The sequence below is a fragment of the Podarcis liolepis genome (genome assembly GCF_965112155.1).
Source record: "Podarcis liolepis genome assembly, chromosome: 14".
In the NCBI taxonomy this organism is placed as follows: domain Eukaryota; kingdom Metazoa; phylum Chordata; class Lepidosauria; order Squamata; family Lacertidae; genus Podarcis; species Podarcis liolepis.
In genome coordinates, this window is record NC_139569.1 from 44,282,077 (window position 1) to 44,306,254 (window position 24,178).

General features: G+C 47.5%; 1 protein-coding gene and 1 long non-coding RNA gene across 3 annotated transcripts; one reads left to right on the top strand and one right to left on the bottom strand.

Annotated features, from left to right (window-relative positions):
• Positions 1 to 800: 800 nt before the first annotated feature.
• Positions 801 to 16,877, top strand: LOC310693482 (tigger transposable element-derived protein 1-like). Of its 2 annotated transcripts, none has more exons than XM_083475674.1 (7): positions 801 to 1,049; positions 3,118 to 3,628; positions 3,806 to 3,923; positions 4,395 to 4,477; positions 5,277 to 5,403; positions 5,817 to 6,023; positions 15,158 to 16,877. In XM_083475674.1, the coding sequence occupies exons 2-7, from the start codon at positions 3,215 to 3,217 to the stop codon at positions 16,666 to 16,668; spliced, it is 2,460 nt and encodes an 819-aa protein (XP_083331800.1). In that variant the 5' UTR covers positions 801 to 1,049; positions 3,118 to 3,214; the 3' UTR covers positions 16,669 to 16,877. The 2 variants fall into 2 exon arrangements, with proteins under 2 accessions (XP_083331800.1, XP_083331799.1); XM_083475673.1 differs by lacking the exon at positions 15,158 to 16,877 and adding an exon at positions 7,019 to 9,023 and having other exon boundaries at positions 825 to 1,049.
• On the bottom strand, positions 2,156 to 13,555 carry LOC310693679. The gene is made up of 3 exons (XR_014519319.1): positions 12,762 to 13,555; positions 11,525 to 12,540; positions 2,156 to 2,739 (listed from the first exon to the last, which is right to left on the bottom strand). It is a non-coding gene; the product is annotated as an uncharacterized lncRNA (long non-coding RNA).
• Positions 16,878 to 24,178: the final 7,301 nt, after the last annotated feature.

The following is a 24,178-nucleotide window of genomic DNA, read 5'->3' on the forward strand; positions in this document are numbered from 1 at the left end:
AATATCACCCCTTGACCTGCCTGAGTCACAGTAACCCCACCTTAAAGGTAAAGGGACCCCTGACCATGAGGTCCAGTCGCGGATGACTCTGGGGTTGCAGCGCTCATCTCGCTTTATTGGCCGAGGGAGCCAGCGTACAGCTTCTGGGTCATGTGGCCAGCATGACTGAGCCGCTTCTGGCGAATCAGAGCAGCGCACGGAAATGCCGTTTACCTTCCCGCCGGAGCGGTACCTATTTATCTACTTGCACTGGGACCGAGCAATGGAAGCTCACCCCATCACAGGGATTTGAACCGCTGACCTTCTGATCGGCAAGCCCTAGGCTCTGTGATGAATTTCTGACTGTTTGCGGAACGGATTGTCCTCCTCCTCCATGCCAAAATGCAAACCCTTAAAGAGATGTTTCTTCTTGGTTCGGGGTCTCTCTTTCCTCTTGGCAAGGAGGGGAGGGAACTCTGTTGTAACAGAAAAATAAAGATCTGCCTTGCTTTCACTGCATCTTGCCTCCATCATTCATCTCGGACCAATCATGGACTTGAGGGGCTCAGTCCCTTGGGGAGCTGGGCAGTAAAAGCCAACCACCTCTATTTTTTCTATATCATTTTGAAGTCACTTTTGCACAAGATGGAGGGGGGGGGAATTAATCGCTCCACCACCAACCGCCCTATCCCGTCCTGTATTTTGCACTGCCAGCTTCCTCCTTGCAAACCAAGAGAGGCGGAGGAGCAACCATCTTGCGCCGCGCAGGCTGCATAGTGTCAGGGGGAAAAGGGAGCGCGCGCGCGCTCGCTTCCTGCCTTTTCGACCACTAAATGCGCGCAGAGGAAGGAGCCTGCCGCACCGCCTTCTAAGGGTTAGCTCGACGGAGCTGGATTCCTAGAGTGGAGAGTTGATTTATTTATTTTTTCGGAGGGGGGCGGAGAGGGAAGAGGAGGGGCGTCCTCCATATCCAATGCCCGTCCCCACGAAGCCCGTTCCCCTCCCGGATCCACCATTGGGGGAGAGAGAGCGGCCTTTGTCTTTGGCGAGAGCTGCATCGGGGCGATTTGGTGAGAGGCGCTGGCTTCATCTGGGCGAAGGGGAGCCCCGGGAGGCTTGCAAGGAGAGAGAGAGAGGGGGGGGGAGGAAGCTAGGAGTGGGGCGGGAAGATCCCAGAGGGAGATACTTGGCCCAGAGCCCAGCCAGTGAGTGGAGAGAAAAGGCGCAAGAAATGTGGGTCGCTTGCAAACTGGGAGGGGTCCTTTGCGGAGCTGGGAAGGGCGAGGCGAGCCCAGCTCTCTGTTTCGACCCAAAATGGACAACATTCCCCGCTCCCCGCAGGATTGGGGAATCCGCTTTCAGTCGTCCTCTCTGCAAAAACAAGCAGGCCTCTTGAATTCGGCGATTTTTAAAAGCGGGCGCAAAACGAACCCACCTGGTTCTTCGATTATATATGCCTCTACTTCGATTAGAATGAGCGACCCCCTTTGAAAACCGAACAAACCTCGCCTCCTCCGGTGCATTTTTGCACGGGGCAGAGCAGTGCTGCCGGGGGGGGGTATTTTTAAGCAGGACGCAATTTCCTTTAAAGGGGAAGGCTGAAAACAAGAGGGAAGGGAGAGAGCCCAGTCGGTAGATCGTGAGATACTTACTTTCAGGGTCGTGGGTTCGAAAGATTCTAACACTGCAGGGGGTTGGGCTAGATGACCCTCGTGGTCCCTTCCAACTCTCCAATTCTGTGGTCGTTCTCGGTTGCTGCAGAGCTTGAGGATTCCGCTGCTTGGGAACTGGTTACTTTCCTGTGCAAACCTTTGCTTTTGCAAGGCAGTTCTCAGCTGTGCGAGAAAAAGAACCTGCATGTACCCTGCCAGTATACCAGAGAAATGTTACAGTGGTGCCTCGCAAGATGAAATTAATCCGTTCCACGAGTCCCTATTAGCGGATTAGCGCTATTAGCGGCTATTAGCGGCTTAGCGGCTAAAAGGCTAATAGCAGCTTAGCGGCTTAAAAAAAGGGGAGCGAAAAAAATCGCAAGACTCACAAGACTTTTTCGTTTTGCGAAGCAAGCCCATAGGGAAATTCGTCTTGCGAAGCGCATCGAAAAATTGAAAACCCTTTCGTCTAGCGGGTTTTTCATCCTGCGAGGCATTCGTCTTGCGGGGCACCACTGTACTTTGTTTTACATTGTTCTCCAAATATAACTAAAATAGAGAAAATAAAATGGGTTTTCCTTAGAAATAGGCAGTTTTCTTTGAGTTCCATTGGACAAAAAGGCAGATAATTAATAAAGTGCAGTATCACCCATCCAGTGCTTTTTTTTTTCTGGAGAAAAGGTGAGGGAACTCACCACGAAGTTTGTTTGTTGTGGCCCCAGTCACAGCGCCGCCACCCCACCCTCACCCCCGGGCTAAATGTCATTAATATAACTCAAGCAGGCAATGATATGGATTAGAAATGGCCACAGCTTTATTGATTACAGATCTAGGTGGATTTTTGGTTCAGGCATTGGGTGTACAGTGGTACCTCGGGTTACATACGTTTCAGGTTACATACGCTTCAGGTTACAGACTCCACTAACCCAGAAATAGTACCTCGGGTTAAGAACTTTGCTTCAGGATGGGAACAGAAATTGTGCTCTGGCGGTGCGGCAGCAGCAGGGGCCCCATTAGCTAAAGTGGTGCTTCAGGTTAAGAACAGTTTCAGGTTAAGAACGGACCTCCGGAACGAATTAAGTACTTAACCTGAGGTACCACTGTATATCTGTTCCAGCATCCCCAGACAAAATAATAATTATTATTTAATTTTTAAAAGGTAGGGGAACTCAGTTCCCCCAAGTTTCTGCTAAAACCACAACAACAACCACCCAGCAACCATCAAGCAGCAGCCTTGATTTAAACTATTTTCACAGTAGCTTAAGAGTAACAGGCTTAAGGAGAACAAGGCAGTGAGGAAAAGGGGTTGCTAGAGGGAGGGAAGTGGGTGAAGGAGGTTCAAGGTTTTAGCAAAAGGCATTCACTGCTTTTCCTTCTGGGATGAGTCCATGTTGGTAGCAGGAAACATCCATATTTGTTGGGGGGGGGGAATCTTCCTTGCCTGGGGCATTAATGGACCTAACAGAAGGATGTCTTGGCTTTGCAGGCCTTATCAACACCACTAGTTAGGGACATCTCTGCCTTGAGACGAAAAGCTGGCAGGCAAAAGACGCAAGCCTTCTCTCACGCTGGAGGCTTCCAAGATGGAAGAGCAAGACTCCGCTGCCTCTGAATCAGGAAGGAGCCCTGAAAACATCAAGATTGGGAGCAGCGGGGAATCCTGGGAGAAGACCATGCAGAAGACTCTGAGCGAGAACTTGCTCAGAGCCGATGTGCAGCACCAGCGCTTCAAGCAGTTCCGCTACCAAGATGCCGAGGGCCCCCGGGAAGTGTGCAACCGCCTCCACGACCTTTGCCATCAGTGGCTGAAGCCGGAGCAGCACACGAAGATCCAGATTCTGGACTTGGTGATCCTGGAGCAGTTCCTGACCATCCTTCCACCGGAGATGGAGCGCTGGGTCAGAGAATGTGGAGCAGAGACCAGTTCCCAGGCAGTGGCCCTGGCAGAGATTTTCCTCCTGACTCAGGCAGAAGAGAAGAAGCAGGAAGAGCAACAGGTGAGAGCACTTTGTTCCAGGGGCCCAGGAATGTGAGGGAGGATGCCCTAAAACTCCCCACTAATTGCCCAGCTCTTTGGGGAAATAATATCTGCAATCCCAAGGCCTGATCACTCCTTTTCTCTCTAATCAGTGTCTTCTCCCTAGTCAGTGTCTCGGATCTTGTTGATTTTTCAGGGGCAGGGGCTGTTTGGTGCTGATTTCTCCGAGGCAGAGAAGACTTCAACAGACACCAAACACAGCCCCCTACGGAAGGAGATCGTGCCAGAGGGTGACGGTGGGACCAGCTGGCAAGGTATGGATTTGAACTTGGTCTCCCCTATTGAGGATGTAAGAAACCTGTGGGCTCTTTTTTGTGCCTCCCTGGGTCTCCCAAGTCTCCAGTCTTTTGCCGTAATTCAAAAAAATGTGTTGCATGTTCAGTATTTCGAAGACTTTGCTAGCACTTTGAATTGTGCCCAAGATGAAAATGGGGAAGAGCGTTTTCACCCAAATTAAATATAAAATGGGTATAAATGTATTTTGACAAGACGTTTTGTAACATTCATGTGTGCTTCGACATGCACCACTTAAATCTCTGAAGCAATGATATGTTACTGCAGTGATGTAGGTGGCCTTCCAAATGATGTCTGAACTACAGCTCCCCTCAGTCTAAGCCAGTATGGCCAATAGCCGGGGATGATGGGAGATGGAGCCCAATAACACCTGGAGGACCACAGGTTCTCCATCATGTGCAACTGGCTTCCCACCACTTTGTCTCTTACAGGCTATGGAATGCTTCCAGCAATACGTGCTCAGCAATCTCTTCTGTGCGGTGGACGAGAAACGGCTTCTGGGCAACCTGATAAGGTAGGGGGCGAGGATTGTTGAGGAAGCTGATTTAAGACGGATTCTGTGCCTCTGTCCTGTCACCTCCCTAGACCTGAACAAATCTCTCATGGGCGTAAGAAGAGCCCGGCTGGATTCATCTAATCTAGCACCTGCTCTCATATTCACCCAGAAACAGTACATGAGGACAGCAGTGTTCTCCCCACTTGTGATGCCCAACAACTGGTACCCAGAGGCATACTGCCTTCAGAGAGGAGGCAGAACATGCCATTGATAGGCTTGTCCTCCATGGATTCATTTAACCCTTTTAAAACCTATCCAGCTGGCTGCATCTTCTGCTGTGAGAATAAGTGCTTTCTTTTGTCCTGAATTTACATTCAGCTACATTGGATGGCCGCAAGTTGTAGTGTTATGGGACAGGGAGAAAAACTTCTCTCCCTCCACTGTCTCCACTTTGTGCATCATTTTATTTTATTCCCCCCCCCAATTTTTTTAATTAGTTTTCCAAATTTATAACAGATATAATGCAACACACAATAACAAACAAATAACAAAACATATTAAAAAGAAAAACAAACATACAAAACTTCTTACAGTTAAAAATCCAAGTTAAATTCCATTATTAAATGACTTCCTCAAATCCTTCCTAACTGATTTTCATTAAATCTCATTTTAGCAGTTTTCCAATATCCACTTCCTAATAAAATTAACTTGTTTAAATTACTAACTTCTTTTACTTTTAGCTTTTAGCTTTTGCTGAAAGATAACATCTCTTGTTACATTCCTAAGAAGGCAAGGTTCTTATCTTTCTCCCCCCCAGGATCTGGCAACCTTGAAGGGGGCTGCTATGTACCTTTCTAAGGAGGAGAGGGCTTTGCTGGATCCAGAACAGAGAGCTGTGCACAGGCAGCTCGTGATGAAGAGCTGTGGAATCATGACCCCTCTAGGTAATGTTTCTTCTTCCCTGGTTGATGATGAGACCTGTTTACAAACCCAAAATAACATCTGTGTCTAACCTGATGGCCCACCCTTTACCCACCTGGCTCCATCCAGATGTTTTGGACTACAGTTGCCATCTGTCCAGCCAACACAGCTGATGGGTTGTAGTTCAAAACATCTGGAGGGCACCAGGTTGGCAAAGGCTGCCTTAACCAGTGTTAACAAGGTCATCTGGTTAGCTGGGAGCTGAACCCTGGTCTCCATGAACTTAGTCCAACTATATCATGGCAGCTGTCACTTAATGCAAGGAACGATCTCCCACCTAATATTTTAGTCCTTTATCACAATGGCTAATTGTAGCTCAATTATTTTTAGGGCCCCATTTCTTAAACTCGCTTATCCCTGTCCTGCCCTATTCCAGGAGGTGAAAGATGGGAAGCGGAGAGTAAAGGAGAAACGCGAGGGATGTCGCCGGAAAGAGGGCGGTGCAAAAAGAGTGAAGAGCAGAAAAGGAAAACCGAAATAAACCATAAAAGGAGGGCTAAATCCCCCGTTTCTGAAGACGGCGACTATCACGAAATCACAGTCCAAGGGAAAATAGGGAAAATAAGGAAAAGAAGTGAAAAACGTAAGTGCCGTGTTTGGGGGCGGGGGGAGTTAAAATTCTAAAATCCGGAAGCTTGTTGCAAAATCTGCACAGGAGAGAAATGATTTAAAATACGGGGGTGTGGAAAGAACGTAACTGTGAGTATGCAGCTCACTACCCATGGAAATAATCAGCACAGGGGAGGAAAGGTATACATGCTCAAGAGTAGCGGGGTGTGCGTGGCACCCACAAGGTTCTCCGTCTACCTGCCTGCTTTCTGTACCCTCACTCAGTCCAGGCAGCTTCTCTGCCTATCAGCTTCTTCCTCCATAGGCTCAGTCTTGCCCATGTAGAACACAGCAAAGAGGAAGATGGGGACAAAACTAGAACTAATTGGTTCTGCCTGTCATTGGCTCTGGCTCCACCTACTGTTGGTCCTCCTGCCTTACCCCCTACCAATCTCAGTGGGCACCAACCACCACTGGTGCGTGTGAGAGGCACAGCCAAAGTGGACCCCATGGCAGCAGTAGAATTTGGACTCTGATTTCCTGGGTGTGTTGTTATTGTAGAGTTATTTGCTTTTTCATATAGTCATTTATTTCTTTGGCTTTGGTGACTGACTGTTTTCAGAGACTTGATTTGCTCCTATATCAGTTATTCCGGTATTTATTACCGTATTTTTTGCTCTATAAGACTCACTTTTTCCCTCCTAAAAAGTAAGGGGAAATTTTGTGTGCGTCTTATGGAGCGAATGCAGGCTGTGCAGCTATCCCAGAAGCCAGAACAGCAAGAGGGATTACTGCTTTCACTGCGCAGCGATCCCTCTTGCTGTTCTGGCTTCTGAGATTCAGAATATTTTTTTTCTTGTTTTCCTCCTCCAAAAACTAGGTGCGTCTTGTGGTCTGGTGCATCTTATAGAGCGAAAAATACGGTACTCTTGCTTTTTAATAAGGATTTTTTATTTTTTGCAGTTTGGCCCTACATGTGAGTAGTAGCTGAACTGAAGTTCTCTTCTTTTCCTCCCCCTGCTATACTAGCTGTTATTAAAATAAGTGAGCCGCCGGCCGTTAAAAGGCAGAGGACTTACTTTTTCAACAAGGAGTGGGAAGAGAGGTATTGCTTTGTGGATCTGAATGGCAAGTGCGTCTGCTTAGTCTGCTCCTCAACTGTTGCCGTCTCAAAGAAGCACAATGTCCAGAGACACTATGAAAGAAACCACAGCAGTTTTGCAAAAGATTATCCCCTAGATTCCGAACTTCGGAAGAAAAAGGTCCATGAAATGAAATCCAAATTGGCGATTCCATCGACACCGGCCACCAGACCTGTGGTGCAATCCAAGAATAATACGATGGCATCTTTTAAAATTGCAAGCTTGCTTGCAAAGAGGAAAAAACCTTTTGTGGATGGGGACTTGTTGAAAGAGATATTTTTGACCGCCGGTGACTCGATGTTCGAAGGTTTCCCTAATAAAAAAGAAATACTTGCAGCGATTCAAAAATTACAGCTGTCTGGAAACACCATCACAAGAAGAATTGAGTCTATATCCAGAGACTTGGATTATCAGCTGCAAAGTGATCTTCAGAATTGCCTTTGGTTCGCACTTCAGTTTAATGAATCGACAGATATAACAGACCCGTCTCAGATGGCAGTTGTTGCGAGAATGGTTCTGAGTGATCTTTCTGTGATAGAGGAGCTACTCAGAATACTACCTCTGAAAGGAAAAACAAGAGGTGAGAATATATTTCAGACTTTCAAAGACTTTGCCATGGAAATAAACTTGCCTCTTCACAAATTGTCGTCTATCACCACCGATGAAGGAGCAGCAACAGGGTGTATCGGTGGGTTTATTGCCCAGTGCCAGCAGGACGAATCTTTTCCAAAGTTTGTTTCATATCACTGCATCATTCACCAGGAAGCATTATGTGCTAAAGTACTCCGGTTTAAACACATAATGGATGTGGTTAAAAAGATAATAAACTCCATCCGGGCCGTCTCCTCAAAACACAGGCTTTATAAAGCCCTTCTGGAAGATGTTGATGCTGAGCACAATGATCTGCTTTTGCACACTGAAGGCAGGTGGCTGAGTAAAGGAAAAGTTCTGGCCAGATTCTTAAACCTGATTGAAGAAATTAAGGAGTTTTTTAGGTCTAAAGATCAGTATGTTGAACAACTTGACGACAGGTTTTGGTTAATGGACTTGGCTTTCCTTGCTGACTTGATGCAAAAACTGAACATTTTGAACTTTGAGCTTCAGGGTAAAGACAAGCATATTTCTGGGATGGTCACTGCAGTCAATGCCTTCAAAGATAAACTGAGGTTGTGGAAGTCACACCTGGAGAGGAAATCGCTCCTTTACTTCCCCTCAATGAAGCAAGTCATTGGAGAGAATGATTTCAACGGTGTGCCATTTGTGGGTTACCTGGAGATCCTGGAGGAGCAGTTCCTTACTCAATTTGAGCAGCTCATTGACATCGAGCCTGTTGTGTCCTTTTTTGCAAACCCATTCGACTCCATCGATGTCACAGTGACTGCCATGGCCATTGCAGAACTCTGCCAAGCTGGGCTGGAGGAAATAGAGCTGGAGATTGTGGACTTGCAAAATGACTTGGTTTTGAAATCTCATTCAGGCCACGACAACTTTTGGAATCAGGTTGGTTCCCAGAAGTTCCCTTTGTTGAAAAAGACTGCTGCAAAGGTAAACTCTTATTTTGGGTCAGCTTATCCGTGCGAGTCCCTTTTCTCTGCCAGAAAGTTTATCAAGTCAAAAAACAGAACACGGCTGACGCCTAAGCATCTGGATGACTGTTTGCGAGCGGCCATCTCGTCGTACACTCCCAATTATAGCAAGCTTGCAGATGACATGCAGTGCCAGGCTTCACATTAGTCTTGGAGCAGTGGCACAATTTATGTGAGGTGTGGTTGCTTTGTGTTAATCATTAGCTTTGATTGGGTTATTTTCAGTGGCTTCTGTTCTTTTCTATGCTGTGTTTACTTTCAACTGTAGCTGATATATCACTCTTAAATACATCATTTTACTTGTGACTGTGGGTGTATATTGTTGCAGTAACTCAGCCCAGGTATAACCAAAATGTCATTAAAAATGGCAAGCAAGCTTTTGAGTTCTCCGGGCTGCTTCACCACACTTGAGTGTTAAGCGAAGCGGATGGGGAGCTAGATTAGTGTCCCAAAGACTGCATTGGTCTCAGCCCCCATCTTCACTATACAGCCGCACCTTGGAAGTCGAACGGAATCCATTCCGGAAGTCTGTTCATCTTCCAAAACATTCGAAAACCAAAGCGTGGCTTCTAATTGGCTGCAGGAGCTTCTTGCACTCAATCAGAAGCTGCCGAAGCAATGTCGGACGTTCAGCTTCCAAAAGAATGTTCAAAAACCAGAACAATCACTTCCAGGTTTCGATCATTTGGGAGCCGATTTGTTCGGAAGCCAAGGCATTCGAGATCCAAGGTATGACTACATTTAAAGCGGTACTATGCCACTTTACAGAGTCACGGCTTGCCAAAGAATCCTTGGAGTTGTAGCTAATAAACTCTCAGAAGTGTTTTGAGAGTTGCCCAGAGACTCCTAATCCCCTCACAGAACTACAATTCCCAAAGATCCCTGGGAAGAGGGACCAGCTGTCGGACCACTCTGAAAACAGTAGCTCTTTGAGAGGAATAAGGGTCTCCTAAGAATTCCCAGCAGCCTTAACCAGCTCCATTTCCCAGGATTCTTTGAGGGAAGCCATGGTTGTTGAAAGTGGCATGATACTGTTTAGAGCATGGGAAGAGGTTGTGGTCTTACTCGAATAATCTTCCTCAGCTGCTGCATAGGTTTTAGGTGACACCAAGAGATGCTAGGATAAAGACTGATTCCCCATTTTTGAAAATAGAAAATCCAGCAGTTAGAGAACTTTTGGGAATGTTTCTTAGGGGTTAACACAGGTATCTTATTGCTTTTTGTATAATTATTCTCCTGCTTGCCTTCTCTTCATATTGGGCTAAGGATATGGACGCCCAAAGAACTTCAGTGGGGCTAGAGAAATATTTGCCATAAACATCCAACAAATCCTATCGGTTTTGCTATACTTCATTTACTGCTGAGCAGTGTTTGAAATTAGCCAGGTGCCATGCGCATTTTGCACCTGACTATTGGCCACTTACAACCAAGTAAAGATGCCTGGGCGCCAGGATCGGGCCTGACGTCTCCACCATCTGGAGGTGCATGCCTGGGAATCCTTGGATATGGACTGTTTTCACACACTAATACCACATCCTGTAGAATTTGATCAGTTATATTTTATCTGCACAATCAGAGTGAATTTCAGGAACCAAAATGCTTTTTTCTGTGCAGCCTGAGCAGGAGCAGTGAACAACATTATAGTAAATTGTTGTAGCTTGTCTTCACTTACCCCACCCCACTGCCCTGCTCACAGCTGTGAAGAATATCCCTATGTTATGAATGGTCGGTGTCACCATTAAGAAAAAGAAGTGGGAAGAGGCCAATATATACCGTATTTTTCGCCCTATAGGACGCACTTTTTCCCCTCCAAAAATGAAGGGGAAATGTGTGTGCGTCCTATGGGGCGAATGCAGGCTTTCGCTGAAGCCTGGAGAGCGAGAGGCGTAGGGAGGTCCCGCCGGGCGCGCGAGGCTTGGGGCAGCAGCCCGAAGCGGGGGGCCAGCTGCGGAGCCCGTCCCCTGCTTCGGGCAGATGTCCACAAGCCTCGCGCGCCCTGCAGGAGGTCCCGCCGGGCACGCAAGGCTTGGGGCGGCAGCCTGTTCTGGGGGCTGGGGTCGGGGGAAGCTCAGGCTTCCCCCGCGCCAGCCCCCGTGCCTGGGGGAAAAAATAATTCCCCCCCTTTATTCCCCCCCCAAAAAAAACTAGGTGCGTCCTATGGGGCGAAAAATACGGTACTTGTGGACTGTCCCTATATCAAGTGGCTTTTCTTCTTCAACGTCTCAAAATTCTTAACCCAGCTCAAGGTTGTCATCTGTAAACTAGCCAGATGTTAATCGTTTGAAAACAGTTAATCGCTTGAAAAATAGGACTTTAGAGCCGCCTTGCCCCAAAATGGCAACTAGACATTCTGTTTTGGCCACTGTAACCTTGGCTTAGGGATTCATTTGTTGCCTAGCTTATATATCTGAGTTTCTAACACTCCTGCTGAGGAATTTCCTGTGCAGTCTGATCCAACTTGTTTTGTTTATTCAAAAGTGCTGCGAACACAAGAAACCAAGCTCAAATCAAGCAATGTGTAGCTGTAATTCAGTGCCCACCACCACTTTCTAAAAAACTTTTTTCCGTTTTAAAAATGTTATTGTTAAACCATTTTGTAAAAGTCTTCTCCCAAAATTATCTGTTGCCACAGGCTACAGGCACTTTGGAATAAAACTGGTAAACTGTTAAATAGAAGATTTCAACCAGTTGTTACTAGCAAAGACAAACACCTTCAACAGTGTGAAAGAGATCTATCTGCTCATTTATAAGCATATGAAAAGGGAAACTTTAACTGTGGATGATGGTGCAGTTCTCTGCTTTTCTACGAAAAGATTACACAATATTATACCCTTCAGCATAGGGTTAGAGGATTCTTAACTACTCCTGTCAGAACCCTAGGCAAAAAGGAAAACTATTTTGAGAGCAAACAACCTTATTGCCATTTCAGAGCACCTCCCAGCAGGAGGCATTTGCATGGACTTATAAAATTGCTCTGTGGGCTTTTCATGGAACATAGCAGGGCATAGAAGTCCTCTCCCTTTACCACTCAAGCTCCTACTCAGGTGATAACCCTGAGAATATATTTCAGCAGGCACTGGCCACCCACTTTCAAACACGTTGTCTAAGTAATAAAAGCTAGAAACTTAATGCTTTTTTATGAAGGACTTTGAGAATCTCCAGAAGGTCTGTTTTACACCCTGATTCTGTACCTTTACTGGTAGCATTGTAGTATATATTTGGCCCAACCTTTTATAATGAACCTAACAGGAAACTAACAGGTAAACTGCACCGCTAGGAAAACTGAAGTGTAATCTGCTTACTTGTAGCTAGTTCAGTCTGGCTGAACACCTAGGGACCAATTTTTCACATAACACTATATAAAGAGCATCATTATGGTGCAATATAGAGGCTATTTGAGGAAGAAGGTTGCAGATCTCATGTTATCAAGAAAAAGCTTCAAAAAGTGCTTGTTCAAAAAAAGGAATCCAGATGTTGCCACCACCTCATTTCCCAGGAACAAGAACAGAGAGCTTAGTAAATATTAGGTGCCTTATAAAATATATAGTATGTGGATTCTGTCAACCTGAACTTTGTACTCCAGTACAAAGCGCTGACCAGTGCTTTTTTTCTGGGGGTACGCAAGGGTGCGCAGTACTGGAATCTTCCCCCCCAAATGTTAAAAGTGTGGCACTTAGTGTATGTAACAACTTCATGGTGAATAACGGCACCTCCCCTGCTCCCATATTTTAAAGTGCTGGAGACTTAGCTTGCAGATAGACACATACACCAAGCTACTGACTGACCAGTCAGTAGGAAAATAATCTTGCCATTACAGTGGTACCTCGGGTTACATACGCTTCAGGTTACTGACTCCACTAGCCCAGAAATAGTGCTTCAGGTTAAGAACTTTGCTTCAGGATAAGAACAGAATTTGGGCTCCAGCAGCAGCATGAGGCCCCATTAGCTAAAGTGGTGCTTCAGGTTAAGAACAGTTTCAGGTTAAGAACAGACCTCCAGAATGAATTAAGTACTTAACCCAAGGTACCACTGTATTGAATGAACTTTATCAAAGAGAATTTCATGGTGGTCATTCACAGAAGTCAAATATACAAAACTCGGGAATTAGACACTGTGTTGGTGCAATTGTGGGACTTTAGGGACGTTCTGGCACCTCTAGTGATCCTGCCCGTCCAGTTTGCACCTTTTGGTCTGTTGTGGCAGTAGAAATTGGCACCATCATTGGTACTTGTAGCACAAATTGGCTTACTTCCTTCTTCCTATACTTAGAGACAACACTTCTTCGATTGTATTGAAACTGTTGGTCCTTTACCCGCTGGTGGCAGCCAGCTTTGTGGTTGCCCAGGGATAGAAAGACGGTTCAAGCATTGCAAATGAAAATTGGCTTCAAAAAGCAACGCATATTGCGTTTACGGAAAAACTCGTCAACTCAACAGTTTTGCACGGTACTATGAAACCAGAAGATTACGCAGCTGTTTGGTGGACTTTCATGACATATGTCAATAGTCGCCCACACTTTAATATGGTCCCTGCTAAGTATGAGTTTAGCTGGAAATAACTCTGATTTTTTCACCCTAGCTACTTACCTTTTCGCTATGTATCTTGGCAAATGCTTTCATACCCTACTAGCTTTGTTATGAACATGTTTTACGCTGCTATCCCTTTATCGTAATCCCTGTACATACTGCTCGTTTGCTTTTATGTATACTTACCATTTTAGTTGCTTCGTCTTGTTTTCCCCTTCTCCTTTTTTTCTCTTACTCAGTGCTGTATACCTGTTGAAATAAAATAAACCATTTAAAATAAAAAAATAAAAATACTGAAAAAACTTTACTGGCTTCCATTGTGTTTTCAAGCACTTTTCACACTGCTAGTGTTTAACTTTAAAAATGGCCCTCCTGAAGGAGCGTTTCCACCCCCATCGTTCAGCTTGGACACTGGGGTCCAGCTCCGAGGGCCTTCTGGCGGTCCCCTCCCTGTGAGAAGTGGGGTTACAGGAAATAAACAACTATCTGACCTTTAGAAGACATCTGAAGGCAGCCCTGTTTAGGGAAGTTTTTAATGTTTGATGTTTTATCGTGTTTTTAATATTCTGTTGGGAGCCGCCCAGAGTGGCTGGGGAAACCCTGCCAGATGGGTGGGGTATCAATAATAAATTATTATTATTATTACGGCATGGGGAGAGACACAAGCAGGCACCTGGAATTATCTTTAGCTACCACTTTCCCCCTCCCGTTTCATGAGGGGCAGCTGTGCTGGAATCCTGAAGCTCCAACAAAGAGTTGTGCAGGACTTTAAAGGGCCGCAGATTTATGATGGCATAAAGGCTTACGGACTAGAGTCCTGTTCATTAGAACGTAAGAAAAGCGGTACTGGATTAGGCCCCAGGCCCATATAGTCCACCATCCTGTTCTTACATACGCCAACCAGATACCCATGGGAAGCCTGCAAGGAGGAGCTGAGGAGAATAGCACTCTTGCATCTTGTGATTCCAAGCAACAGACATTCAGAGACATGCTGCCTCTGACAGCCATTGTGGTAGTAGCCACTGAAAGCCTTATCGCTCATCAGCTGCTTGGGGTGTTTTCCTCAAGTAACAGGAACACATACATCCATACATTATGGGAGGAGTGAGATTACAGTGGTACCTCGCAAGACGAAAAACGCGCAAGACGAAAGAGTTTTTCGTTTTTTGGGTTGCTTCGCAAGACGAATTTCCCTATGGGCTTGCTTCGCAAGACGAAAACGTCTTGCAAGTTTGTTTCCTTTTTCTTAAAACCGTTAATACCCAGGGTGCATTGCTTGAAGAGGTGCAGTTGCGACTTGACTTCGAGGAGCAACTCATAGCACGCAGTGTGGTAGCGTTTTTTGAGGTTTTTGAAGACTTTGGTGATTTTTGAAGCTTTTCCAAAACTTCTTTTGCAGCCATTTGGTAAGTTAAACTTTTAAAACTTTTTGGGGGGGGGTTTGGATTTTGGGTTGGGGTGTTTGGAATTCAAGACTTGGTGTTGGGGAGGGGTTTGCAAGAATCTGGAAGCTTATGTCCCCCCCCCCTGCATTTTTATGATTTTTTTGGTGACCATTGGGGCACTCTGCTGTTGTTAAAAAAAAAGATTTCTGGGTTTGGATTTCTGTGTGGTGGGTGGCTGGGGGGGGGTCAGGGAATTGATGAGAAGGGGTTTGCAAGAATCTGGAAGCTTGTGTGTGTTTTTTCTGCATTTTTATGATTTTTTGTGACCATTGGGGCACTCTGCTGTTGTTAAAAAAAAAGATTTCTGGGTTTGGATTTCTGTGTGGTGGGTGGCTGGGGGGGTCAGGGAATTGTTGAGAAGGGGTTTGCAAGAATCTGGAAGCTTGTGTGTTTTCTGGGAGGTTTGGTGCTTTTGAATTTTTTGGATGTGAAGCACTGATTTTTTATTTTTATTTTTGGGTTTGCGAAGGTAGGAGCTGTGCTGCCATGGGGCCCAAGAAGACTGCTGCTGCAGAGGCCGGCGAGAGGAAGAAGGAGAAAATTACGCTGGAATTGAAGAAGGAGATCATCCGGAAGCACGACGGTGGAATGCGTGTGACAGACCTCGCCAGGGAGTACGGGAGGAATCCATCGACCATCGGGACCATCCTGAAGATGAGGAAGAAGATCCTTGCGACTGATGTAGCCAAGGGAGTCACCAGGATCGTGAAGAACCGCCCAGCTGTTCTGGAGGAGGTGGAGAAGTTGCTGCTCATCTGGTTAGAAGAGAAGCAGCGTGCAGGGGACACAGTGACTGAGGCCGTCATTTGTAAGAAGGCCAAGGCCTTGCACGCAGACCTCGTCCGGCAACAGCCAGGAACCTCAGGCGAGCAAGTCTTCAAGGCAAGCAGAGGCTGGTTTGACCGGTTCAAGACGAGATCTGGAATCCACAGCGTGGTCAGGCATGGAGAGGCTGCCAGTTCTGATGTTCCTGTGGCTGAAGACTTTGCAGCGGAGTTCCTGGAGGTTGTGACGACGGAGGGCTATGTTCCACAGCAGGTCTTCAACTGCAACGAGACCGGGCTGTTTTGGAAGAGGATGCCCAAAAGGACTTTCATCACTCAGGAGGAGGCCAAGTTGCCTGGCCACAAGCCCATGAAGGACCGTCTGACCCTGCTCTTCTGTGCCAACGCAAGCGGCGACCTGAAGATCAAGCCCCTGCTGGTGTACCACTCGGAGAACCTACGGGTCTTCAAGAAACACAAGGTCGACAAGGAGAAGCTGAGTGTCATGTGGCGATCCAACAGTAAGGCTTGGGTCACACGTGTGCTGTTTGTGGACTGGGTCAATCTTGCTTTTGGCCCTGCTGTCAAACAGTACCTGCTGGACAACGACCTGCCGCTGAAGGCTTTGCTTCTGATGGACAATGCTCCTGCTCATCCTAAAGGCCTTGAGGTGGACTTGTTGGAAGAGTTCAGCTTCATCAACATCATGTTCCTGCCGCCTAAGACCACGCCACTGCTCCAGCCGATGGATCAGGAGCTCATCGCCAATTTCAAAAAACTCTACACCAAGGAGCTTTTCAGGCGATGCTTCGAGGTGACTGATTGCACCAACATCACCCTGCGGGAATTCTGGAAGGACCACTTCGACATCGTCACCTGCTTGAAGATGATCACCACGGCCTGGAATGGGATCAGCCAGAGAAATTTGAATTGCGCTTGGCGCAGCCTGTGGCCGGACTGTGTGGCACCAAGTGACTCTGATGCACCAGAGTCAACAGTGGTGCAGGACATTGTTTCCTTGGGGAGGACCATGGGCCTGGAGGTCACAGAGGAGGACATCAGCGAGCTGGTGGAGGAGCACGACCACGAGCTGACCACCCAGGAGCTGGTCGAACTGCAGGCAGAGGCTGCGCAGGAGCAGGCCTCGCTGGAAGAGGAGGAAGCAACTGAGGAACGGCTGTCCTCCAAAGAACTGAGGGACATTTGCCAGAAGTAGAAAGATGTGCAGGCTTTTGCACAGCGGCACCACCCTGACAAGGACCTGACACGTGACCTTGCGAACACTTTTGATACGAGGGTCATGTCGTCTTTCAGGGAGGTGCTGAAAAGGCGGATGAAGCAGCAGGTTATGGACAGGTTCTTCAGCAAGAAGCAAAGAGTGGAAGAGGAACCTTCTTCAAGTTGTCCCCCAGAGTCTTAGAAAATGTATGTACAGTACACTTTGGTTATTTTTAAATGCTTTTCTGTCATGTTTAGAAACTTAAATTATTGTTCCTTCAATTTTTGAAATGCTTTTTACAGTATGTGTGACTTTAAAGAGCACTTAATAAACTCTTTTTGTACCAAATTTGGCTTTGTTTGGACTTTTTTTGACCACAGGAACGCATTAATTGGTTTTCAATGCATTCCTATGGGAAACCGTGCTTCGCAAGACGAAAAATTCGCTAGACGAAAAAACTCGCAGAACGAATTAATTTCGTCTTGCGAGGCACCACTGTATATGAATACGTAAGAAGGTGCACATTGGGACAATTACATTAAAGGTGTGCACATTTGTTTTGGTAAAAATTCACAAAGCAGTGTTGATAGCACAAACATCCTGGCATTGGTGGGCTTATTAACATGAAATGTTGGATTCCATCAGTCTCGAGATACAATGGAGTGCCCATCCAGAAGGCGAAATCAAACCATTGGCGAATCTCTGCGGCTGCAGAGACCAGTAACTCGTAACTGCTGCCTCCTGTGCTTGGTTTTGCTGTGTTAGTCTGGGCAGTGTGCGAGTATGTCCTAGACTGCCCAGAAAACAAGACCCTCCTCACAGCCTTGCTGACGTGATCCAAAAGAAAGCAGAGCATACAACTGGCACCAGCAGTTGGAATTGCCAAACTGAGGCATAATCCAACAATCCAACCATTTTAGGGATTCCACTCTGATTTTGTGTAGGGCTTACTCCTTAGCATTTTTCATCTTTGTCTCAATGCAGGTGACAAGACATCACAAGTAGACACAAAAAACTCAGTACGACCAAATTGCTATTAAAAATCCACTTTCCTACATGGCTCCAATTAGACCGGATGAATGTGCATTTTAAAAATGTGTTTCTGTCATCCACCTGTACGTGCCAGGAGAAAGGAAGAAGCTCAAATCCTTTTAGAGGCACCTGCACACAGATTTGAAAGGCACTTCCCATCTTTATCTGGCTACCCTGATCTCCCTCTTAGCTGCTTCTGTGGATTCTTCCTCCCAGTCAAAATTTAGGCCGTAAACTCCTCAGGTCAGAGACCTGTGTGTTATGATTTTGTTGCTCCATATTATTCATTGGTGGCAAGAATATACACAGAATAGTAAGTGGTTATATTGGTAACTGGAATTCTTTAAGCCAAATTAAATTCACTGTGCCGCCTTGTATCCTCACCTAAACTATCAGCAGATTAGCCTTTCCAAAGGCCCCAGGAAGAAGAGAGACAAGACTCTTTCCAAATACTGTGCAGTGGCGTAGCATGGGTTGTCAGCACCCAGGGCAAGGCAAGTAATTTGCGCCCCCTAACCCGTGGATATGCGCCCCCTAACCCGTGGATTTGCGCCCCCTAACCCATGGATTTGCGCCCCCTAACCCTAACCCCCAGATGTTGCGCCCGGTGCAGCCGGGCCCCCCTGCACCCCCCACGCTACACCACTGATACTGTGCAGGTATTCCTGCTCACCCTCATACAGAGACTGTAGTCTCTCTCCTCCCAATAAACTCTGTGAACTGTAGCTCTCTGAGGCGAATATGGGGGTCTCCTGCCAACTCTCAGCACGAATTACAGTCCCCAGGATTATTTGCGGGGAAGCACTGGCTGTTTAAAGTGCCATGATGCTGCTTGAAATGTTCAGCGCAAATGGGGCCTTAAGACAACTTTATCCCTCTGCCTCCTCACACACTCCACTACGGGAAACTTTGGCAGGGTCAGGCTTGCCTGAGGACTGAATAACGGAGTCTCACTTGCCTTGGATTGCACTGAGTAGCGAGAAAAGGATCCCACCTACACCAATACCTTTTGGCGCCCTGAAGGGAACCACAAAATGGCGGGGTAAGTGAAGATCTACATCAGGAGCACGGGAAGGGTGCAAAATTCCTGCATATTCCTGCATTGCAGGGTCCCAATTCTATGATGTGCATCGGGATCCTGCTGCCTCTCTGGATCCTGCGGCCAGAAGAGCTTGCCTCATTTTGCCTCATGGGTGGGCCAGCCCTGCTTCCTCCCGCCATCTCAGCGTGCATGCATCTCCTCTCTCCATCCCCTTGCACAAGCCAAACGCCCCTTTCCCCATATGGGTTGCGGGATAGGAAGGGCAACCGGCACGGGAAATAAAGATAAAAGGAACGCGGAGGCGCCTCTCCGGGTTCCTATCGGACTCCCCGCCTGGCGCGCACGGATGGAGCATCACGAAGCTTGCGTTTTGGATGCTCCACGGAGAGGATTCCTGTTGCGGGGCCCTCAAAGGGTTAAATCCGGGTTTCCCAAACTTGGGTCACCAGCTGGTCCTTTTTTGGACTACAACTCCCATCATCCCTAGCTAGCAGGACCAGTGGTCGGGGATGATGGGAACTGTAGTCCAAAAACAATTCGAGACCCGAGTTTGGGAAACGCTGGGTTAAATGAATCGAGTCGGATTCCTAGAGAGACTTTATTTTATTGGGGGGGGGGGAGAAGGAGGGAGAGAGGAAGTGAACCCTGGAGCAAAGGCAGCCCCACCCCTGGACGCCCCTTCCTGCCCTGTTTCTTCCAGGAGCGGAAAGTGGCCCCTTGGCTTCCGTAGGCGCTGCAGCGGCGCTTCCTTCCTCCTGCGATCTGGTGAGCCTCCGCCCTTGTGCGTTTGGGAAAAGGGGAGCCTGGGGGCTACACGGGGGGGGGGGGGAATCCTGATTCTGGAAAAGGTTCCCAGGCTCAGATCCTGCAGAGAGAAGGTATCCTTTGCTTGCTTGCTTGCTATTACAGTACTGTATATCCCACTTTTCCACCAGGGAGCGTAAGGTGGAGTTCATGGACCGTCCGCTCTTGCAGGGATGGCTGTGGGCAGGATTTCTGACTTGTCGTGGGTTGCACTAGATAGGGAGAAAGACACTGAGAAGAAAACAGGAGAGGAAGAGGAACTTCCTGTTCCTGATGGGCACAAAGTTTGGGAGCAGTGTCTGGCTACTGTTGTGAACAGGATACTTCAATGCGTCAGAAGTGGGGAGCCAAATGTGGCCCCTCTGTGGCCCTCAGGGCTCACCCCAGACCACACCCCTTCCTCAGTCCCATCCCTCAGCAGCCCTAGTCAAATGGAGAGACCATTGCCACCACAGAAAGGTCCAAGGTGGGAGGAAGCGGGGAATGCTCCATCTTCTGACCCTCAATCACATTGGATGCTTTAAGTGCAAGAACCGCCTTTCCGGACTTTAGTTCATTTAAAATTCTCAGCCTCCCCTTTCCACCCCCCTTTCTCCCTAGTAGAAGTATTAGTTGGTAGCTGCACTAGTGTGACAGGTTCTGCACCTTTTGAACCTCAGTCAGAACGAGGGCTTTAATCTATAGCCCTCAAGTGAAGGAATTCTTCCTCATCCCAGCCTGTGTCTCACAATATGCATTCACTGCCTTTAGTTTTGGGACAAGACATGGTCACTTCTGAGCTTATGGGAAATCTCCCTGCCTTGACAAAGTAATAATGCACTTACAGAATGATGTCTTGGCTTTGCAGGCCTTGGTAACGGCACCAGTTAGGGCCATCTTTACCTTACGGCAAAAACTGGGAGGAGGGAAAAGCGATCCTCTTGCAGGAAGAGGAGGAGCACCGAGCCAAGATGGGCAAGAAGGATTCAGCCGGCCCCAAGGAAGGAAGAGGCAGCCTCAATGCCATCAGGAATGGGAGCAGTGGGAGATCCTGGGAAAGAATGGTGGTGCAGAAGACCCCAGGCGAGGACACAAGTAGCTCAGTTGTATGGTGCCAACGCTTCCGGCGGTTCCGCTACCAGGATGACAAGGGGCCCAGAGAGGCTTGCAGCCAGCTCCACCATCTTTGCCGCCTATGGCTGAAGCCAGAGCAGCGCACAAAGAATCAGATTCTGGACTTGGTGATCCTGGAGCAGTTCCTGAGCATCCTTCCAGCGGAGATGGGGCGCTGGGTCAGAGAATGTGGAGCAGAGACCAGTTCCCAGGCAGTCGCCCTGGCAGAAGGCTTTCTCCTCAGTCAGGCAGAAAAGCAGCAGGTGAGAGCACTTCATCCTGGTAGTTCCATGAGCCCAGGAATGTGAAAGAGGATACCCTAAAACTCCCCACTAATTGCCTTTCTCTTTGGGAAAATCATCCAAGGAGGGATGACCCCAACCCCAAGCTTCTGATCATACTTTTTCTAAGCCTTCTCCCATTCTGTGTCTTTGCTTCTCATTGCTGTTTCAGGAGCTGGAACTGTTTGCAGAAGTGGGCTCTGGTTTCCCCGAGACAGAGGAGGCTCCATCAGACATCAGACACAGTCCACCAGGAAGAGGGGTCATGCAGGAGACCAACAGAGGTACCACCTTACAGTGTAAGGATTAATGGGGCATATTTCAACTTGGTCTGCCCCTATTTATTACACAAGAAATCCCTAGCATGCCTCAAGTTTTTGACATATTTTGATTGCAGCCAAGAGCTCCCAAGTTTTTTTTAGGCTGGGGGAGGGAATTGAGTGGATGAGAGATTCCCCCCCCCCCCAGCTGAAATGGGTGCTGACATCCAAAATCCATTCAACAGAAAACATATGGGCCTTGCTTACTTGTTTCGCTAATCCAAACTATGGCTTAGTGCTGTTCTGGGGAACCTTAGGACTTCTGGCTGGTGCTGAATTACAACTCCCATCTGCCATAGCAAGCATGGCTAATAGCCAAGGGTGATGGGATTTGTAGTGCAGCAACAATTGGAAGGACAAAGGTTCCCCACACCTGACACAGCATGAGGCTGCTAGTTGGGAGATCATGACTGCTTTGCTTCTCTCTCTGGTCGTTTTGCTGCTGTACTCCACTGAGCTGAGCTCAGCCGTGGCTTGGCTTAGCATGGCATCCAAACTTTGCTTCATAGTTTAGCTCTCTGCAGAGGAACTTTGTCATAATCAGTGTCTCTTGCCCGTTTGCATCACAGCATGGTTTGGCTTAGCACAATGTGGGAAGCAGGCCTTTGTAATGCCCATGCGTACTTGTATATGCATTGCTTATTCTACTAGCTTCCCACTCTCTTTGTTTTTCTGTTTGTTTTTTTACAGGTAATGGAATGGTGCCAAAAAAACATGCTCAGCCATCTCGACTTTGTGGTAGATGGGAAATGGCTTCTGTGCCACCTAAACAGGTAGGGGCAAGACTCTCTGCAGAGACAAAAGGGGAAGCTTGGTGTTCTCTGTTCCCCTGCTCACATTTCTGGAACTCGATGAATCTTTCTCTTTCTGTTTGTGTCTCTCAAAGCTGTCCACTAGGAAATCTATGAATGCAACTCGTGAAAGGTGTAAATCCTGCAAGATAATAGCCATATTCCCCACTGCACCTCTGCCATAACTGGCCTTTTGGATATTACTGTCTTATCTATGAGGAGTAAACATTTTCTTTTTCTTTCAGGGCCTGGTGACCTTTGAGGAGGTAGCTTTGAATTTCTCTGAAGAAGAGTGGGCTCTGCTAAATCCTGACCAGAGAGCTCTGCACAAGCAAGTCATGGAGGAGAGCTGTGGACTTGTGGCCTCTCTTGGTAAGGCTGCCTAGTTCAAGGTTGGGGGATTTGTGGCTCTGCAGGCGCTTTTTGGACTCGGAACTCCTATCAGCCCAAGCCTATATGGGCAAGGATGACGGGAGTTAAGAGTTCCTAGATGATGAAAATACCTCTTTACATTTCTTAACATGTTTTGGCACAGTTCTTGCCATTCAGCATCTAAGCTCCCCTTCACCCGGTCTAGTGGGACGTATCGGTATTTTTATTTACTAAAGCATTTACCGTACTTTTCGCACCATAACACTCAGTCCCCCCCCCCTAAAAGATAAAGGGAAATGTGTGCGCGCGTTATGGAGCGAATGCAGGCGGGAGGAGTCGCTCTTGCAGGCTTTGCGGCAGCCTCTCTTCCTCCGGCTTGGCTCGCTGGGAAGCCGGCAACAGCTGAGCGCAGCGTGTCTGCCTGCTCTATGGCTTTTTGGCGAGGTGGGAGAAGGGAGGCAGCTCGGAAGCCGGCAAGAGCTGCGCGCAGCGTGTAAAAGCCAAGGTGGGGAAAGGGAGACAGCCTCTCTTCCTCCTGTCTGCCTGCTCTATGGCTCTCGCTTACACACATGTAAGTGGCTCTTACTCTGCTTTCTTTACAATGAGCCGGAAGGAGGGACAAAGAGGGCATCCCCTCCCATCCCTCCCCTAGCACCTCACCGGTAAATTCAAACAAAGCGGCTTACAAGGCTCGTGTCCCTGAGTCTCCTCCTCCTCTTTTTGTTCCGGTTCGAGGCAAGGCAGTTGCACAAATGTGAGTTCCCCCTCTCTCTTCCTTCCCTCCCTCCCTCCCTCCCTCTTCCAACTTCAAAAAATATTGGGGGGCAGCCAGGTAAGCCCCACCTCGCATACCACAATGGGGGGTGGGGGATGACTCCCTCATATATTTAATGGGGGGGTGAAGGCACCTAGGCCCATAGGAGTTGGCTGCTTTGCCTAGGACAAATGTGAGCTCTCCATCTCTCTTCCCTCCCTCCCTCCCTCCCTCTTCCAACTTCAATAAAATATTGGGGGGCAGGTACAGGTAAGCCCCATCTCACAGACTGCAATGTTCTCAAGACAAAGTTCATGCACACTGGTACCTTATATGAATGACAATGCCCATCAGCATGGGGGGAGGATGGCTCCCTCAAATATTAATGGGGGGGTGAAGGCACCTAGGCCTATAGGAGTTGGCTGCTTTGCCTAGGACAAGTGTGAGCTCCCCCCCCCTCTTCCTTCATCACTGTATTGGAGATACCATACATTACTGACAGTTCCTTCATCATTTTCTTGCAGAAAACTCTATTTTCTTGCAGAAAACCTCCCCCGTTCTGATAAAGCAGAGAAGACTAGTATATGAGATTCCTTTTAAACTAGAGGTAGTAAAATATGCTAAGGAGCATGGAAACAGAGCAGCAGAGAGACATTTTGGGCCACCTCCAACAGAAAGAATGATAAGAGATTGGAGGAAACAGGAGGATCAGCTGCAAAAAGCAAATAAAAGTAAGCACACTTTTCGTGGACATGCTGCAAAGTGGCCACAGATGGACGTGGCCATGAAAGAATGGATCACACATCACCGGAATAATGGCTTCACAGTCTCCAGAAAAATGATAATATATGAAGCCAAACGCATTGCTTTAGAGAAAGGCATTCATGATTTTACTGGCTCACCATCATGGTACTACAGATTTATGAAGCGATGTGGCCTTGCTATGCGCACCAAAACTAGAATTACACAAAAAATGCCAGAAGAATATGAATCTAAGATTCTGTCTTTTCATAAATTTG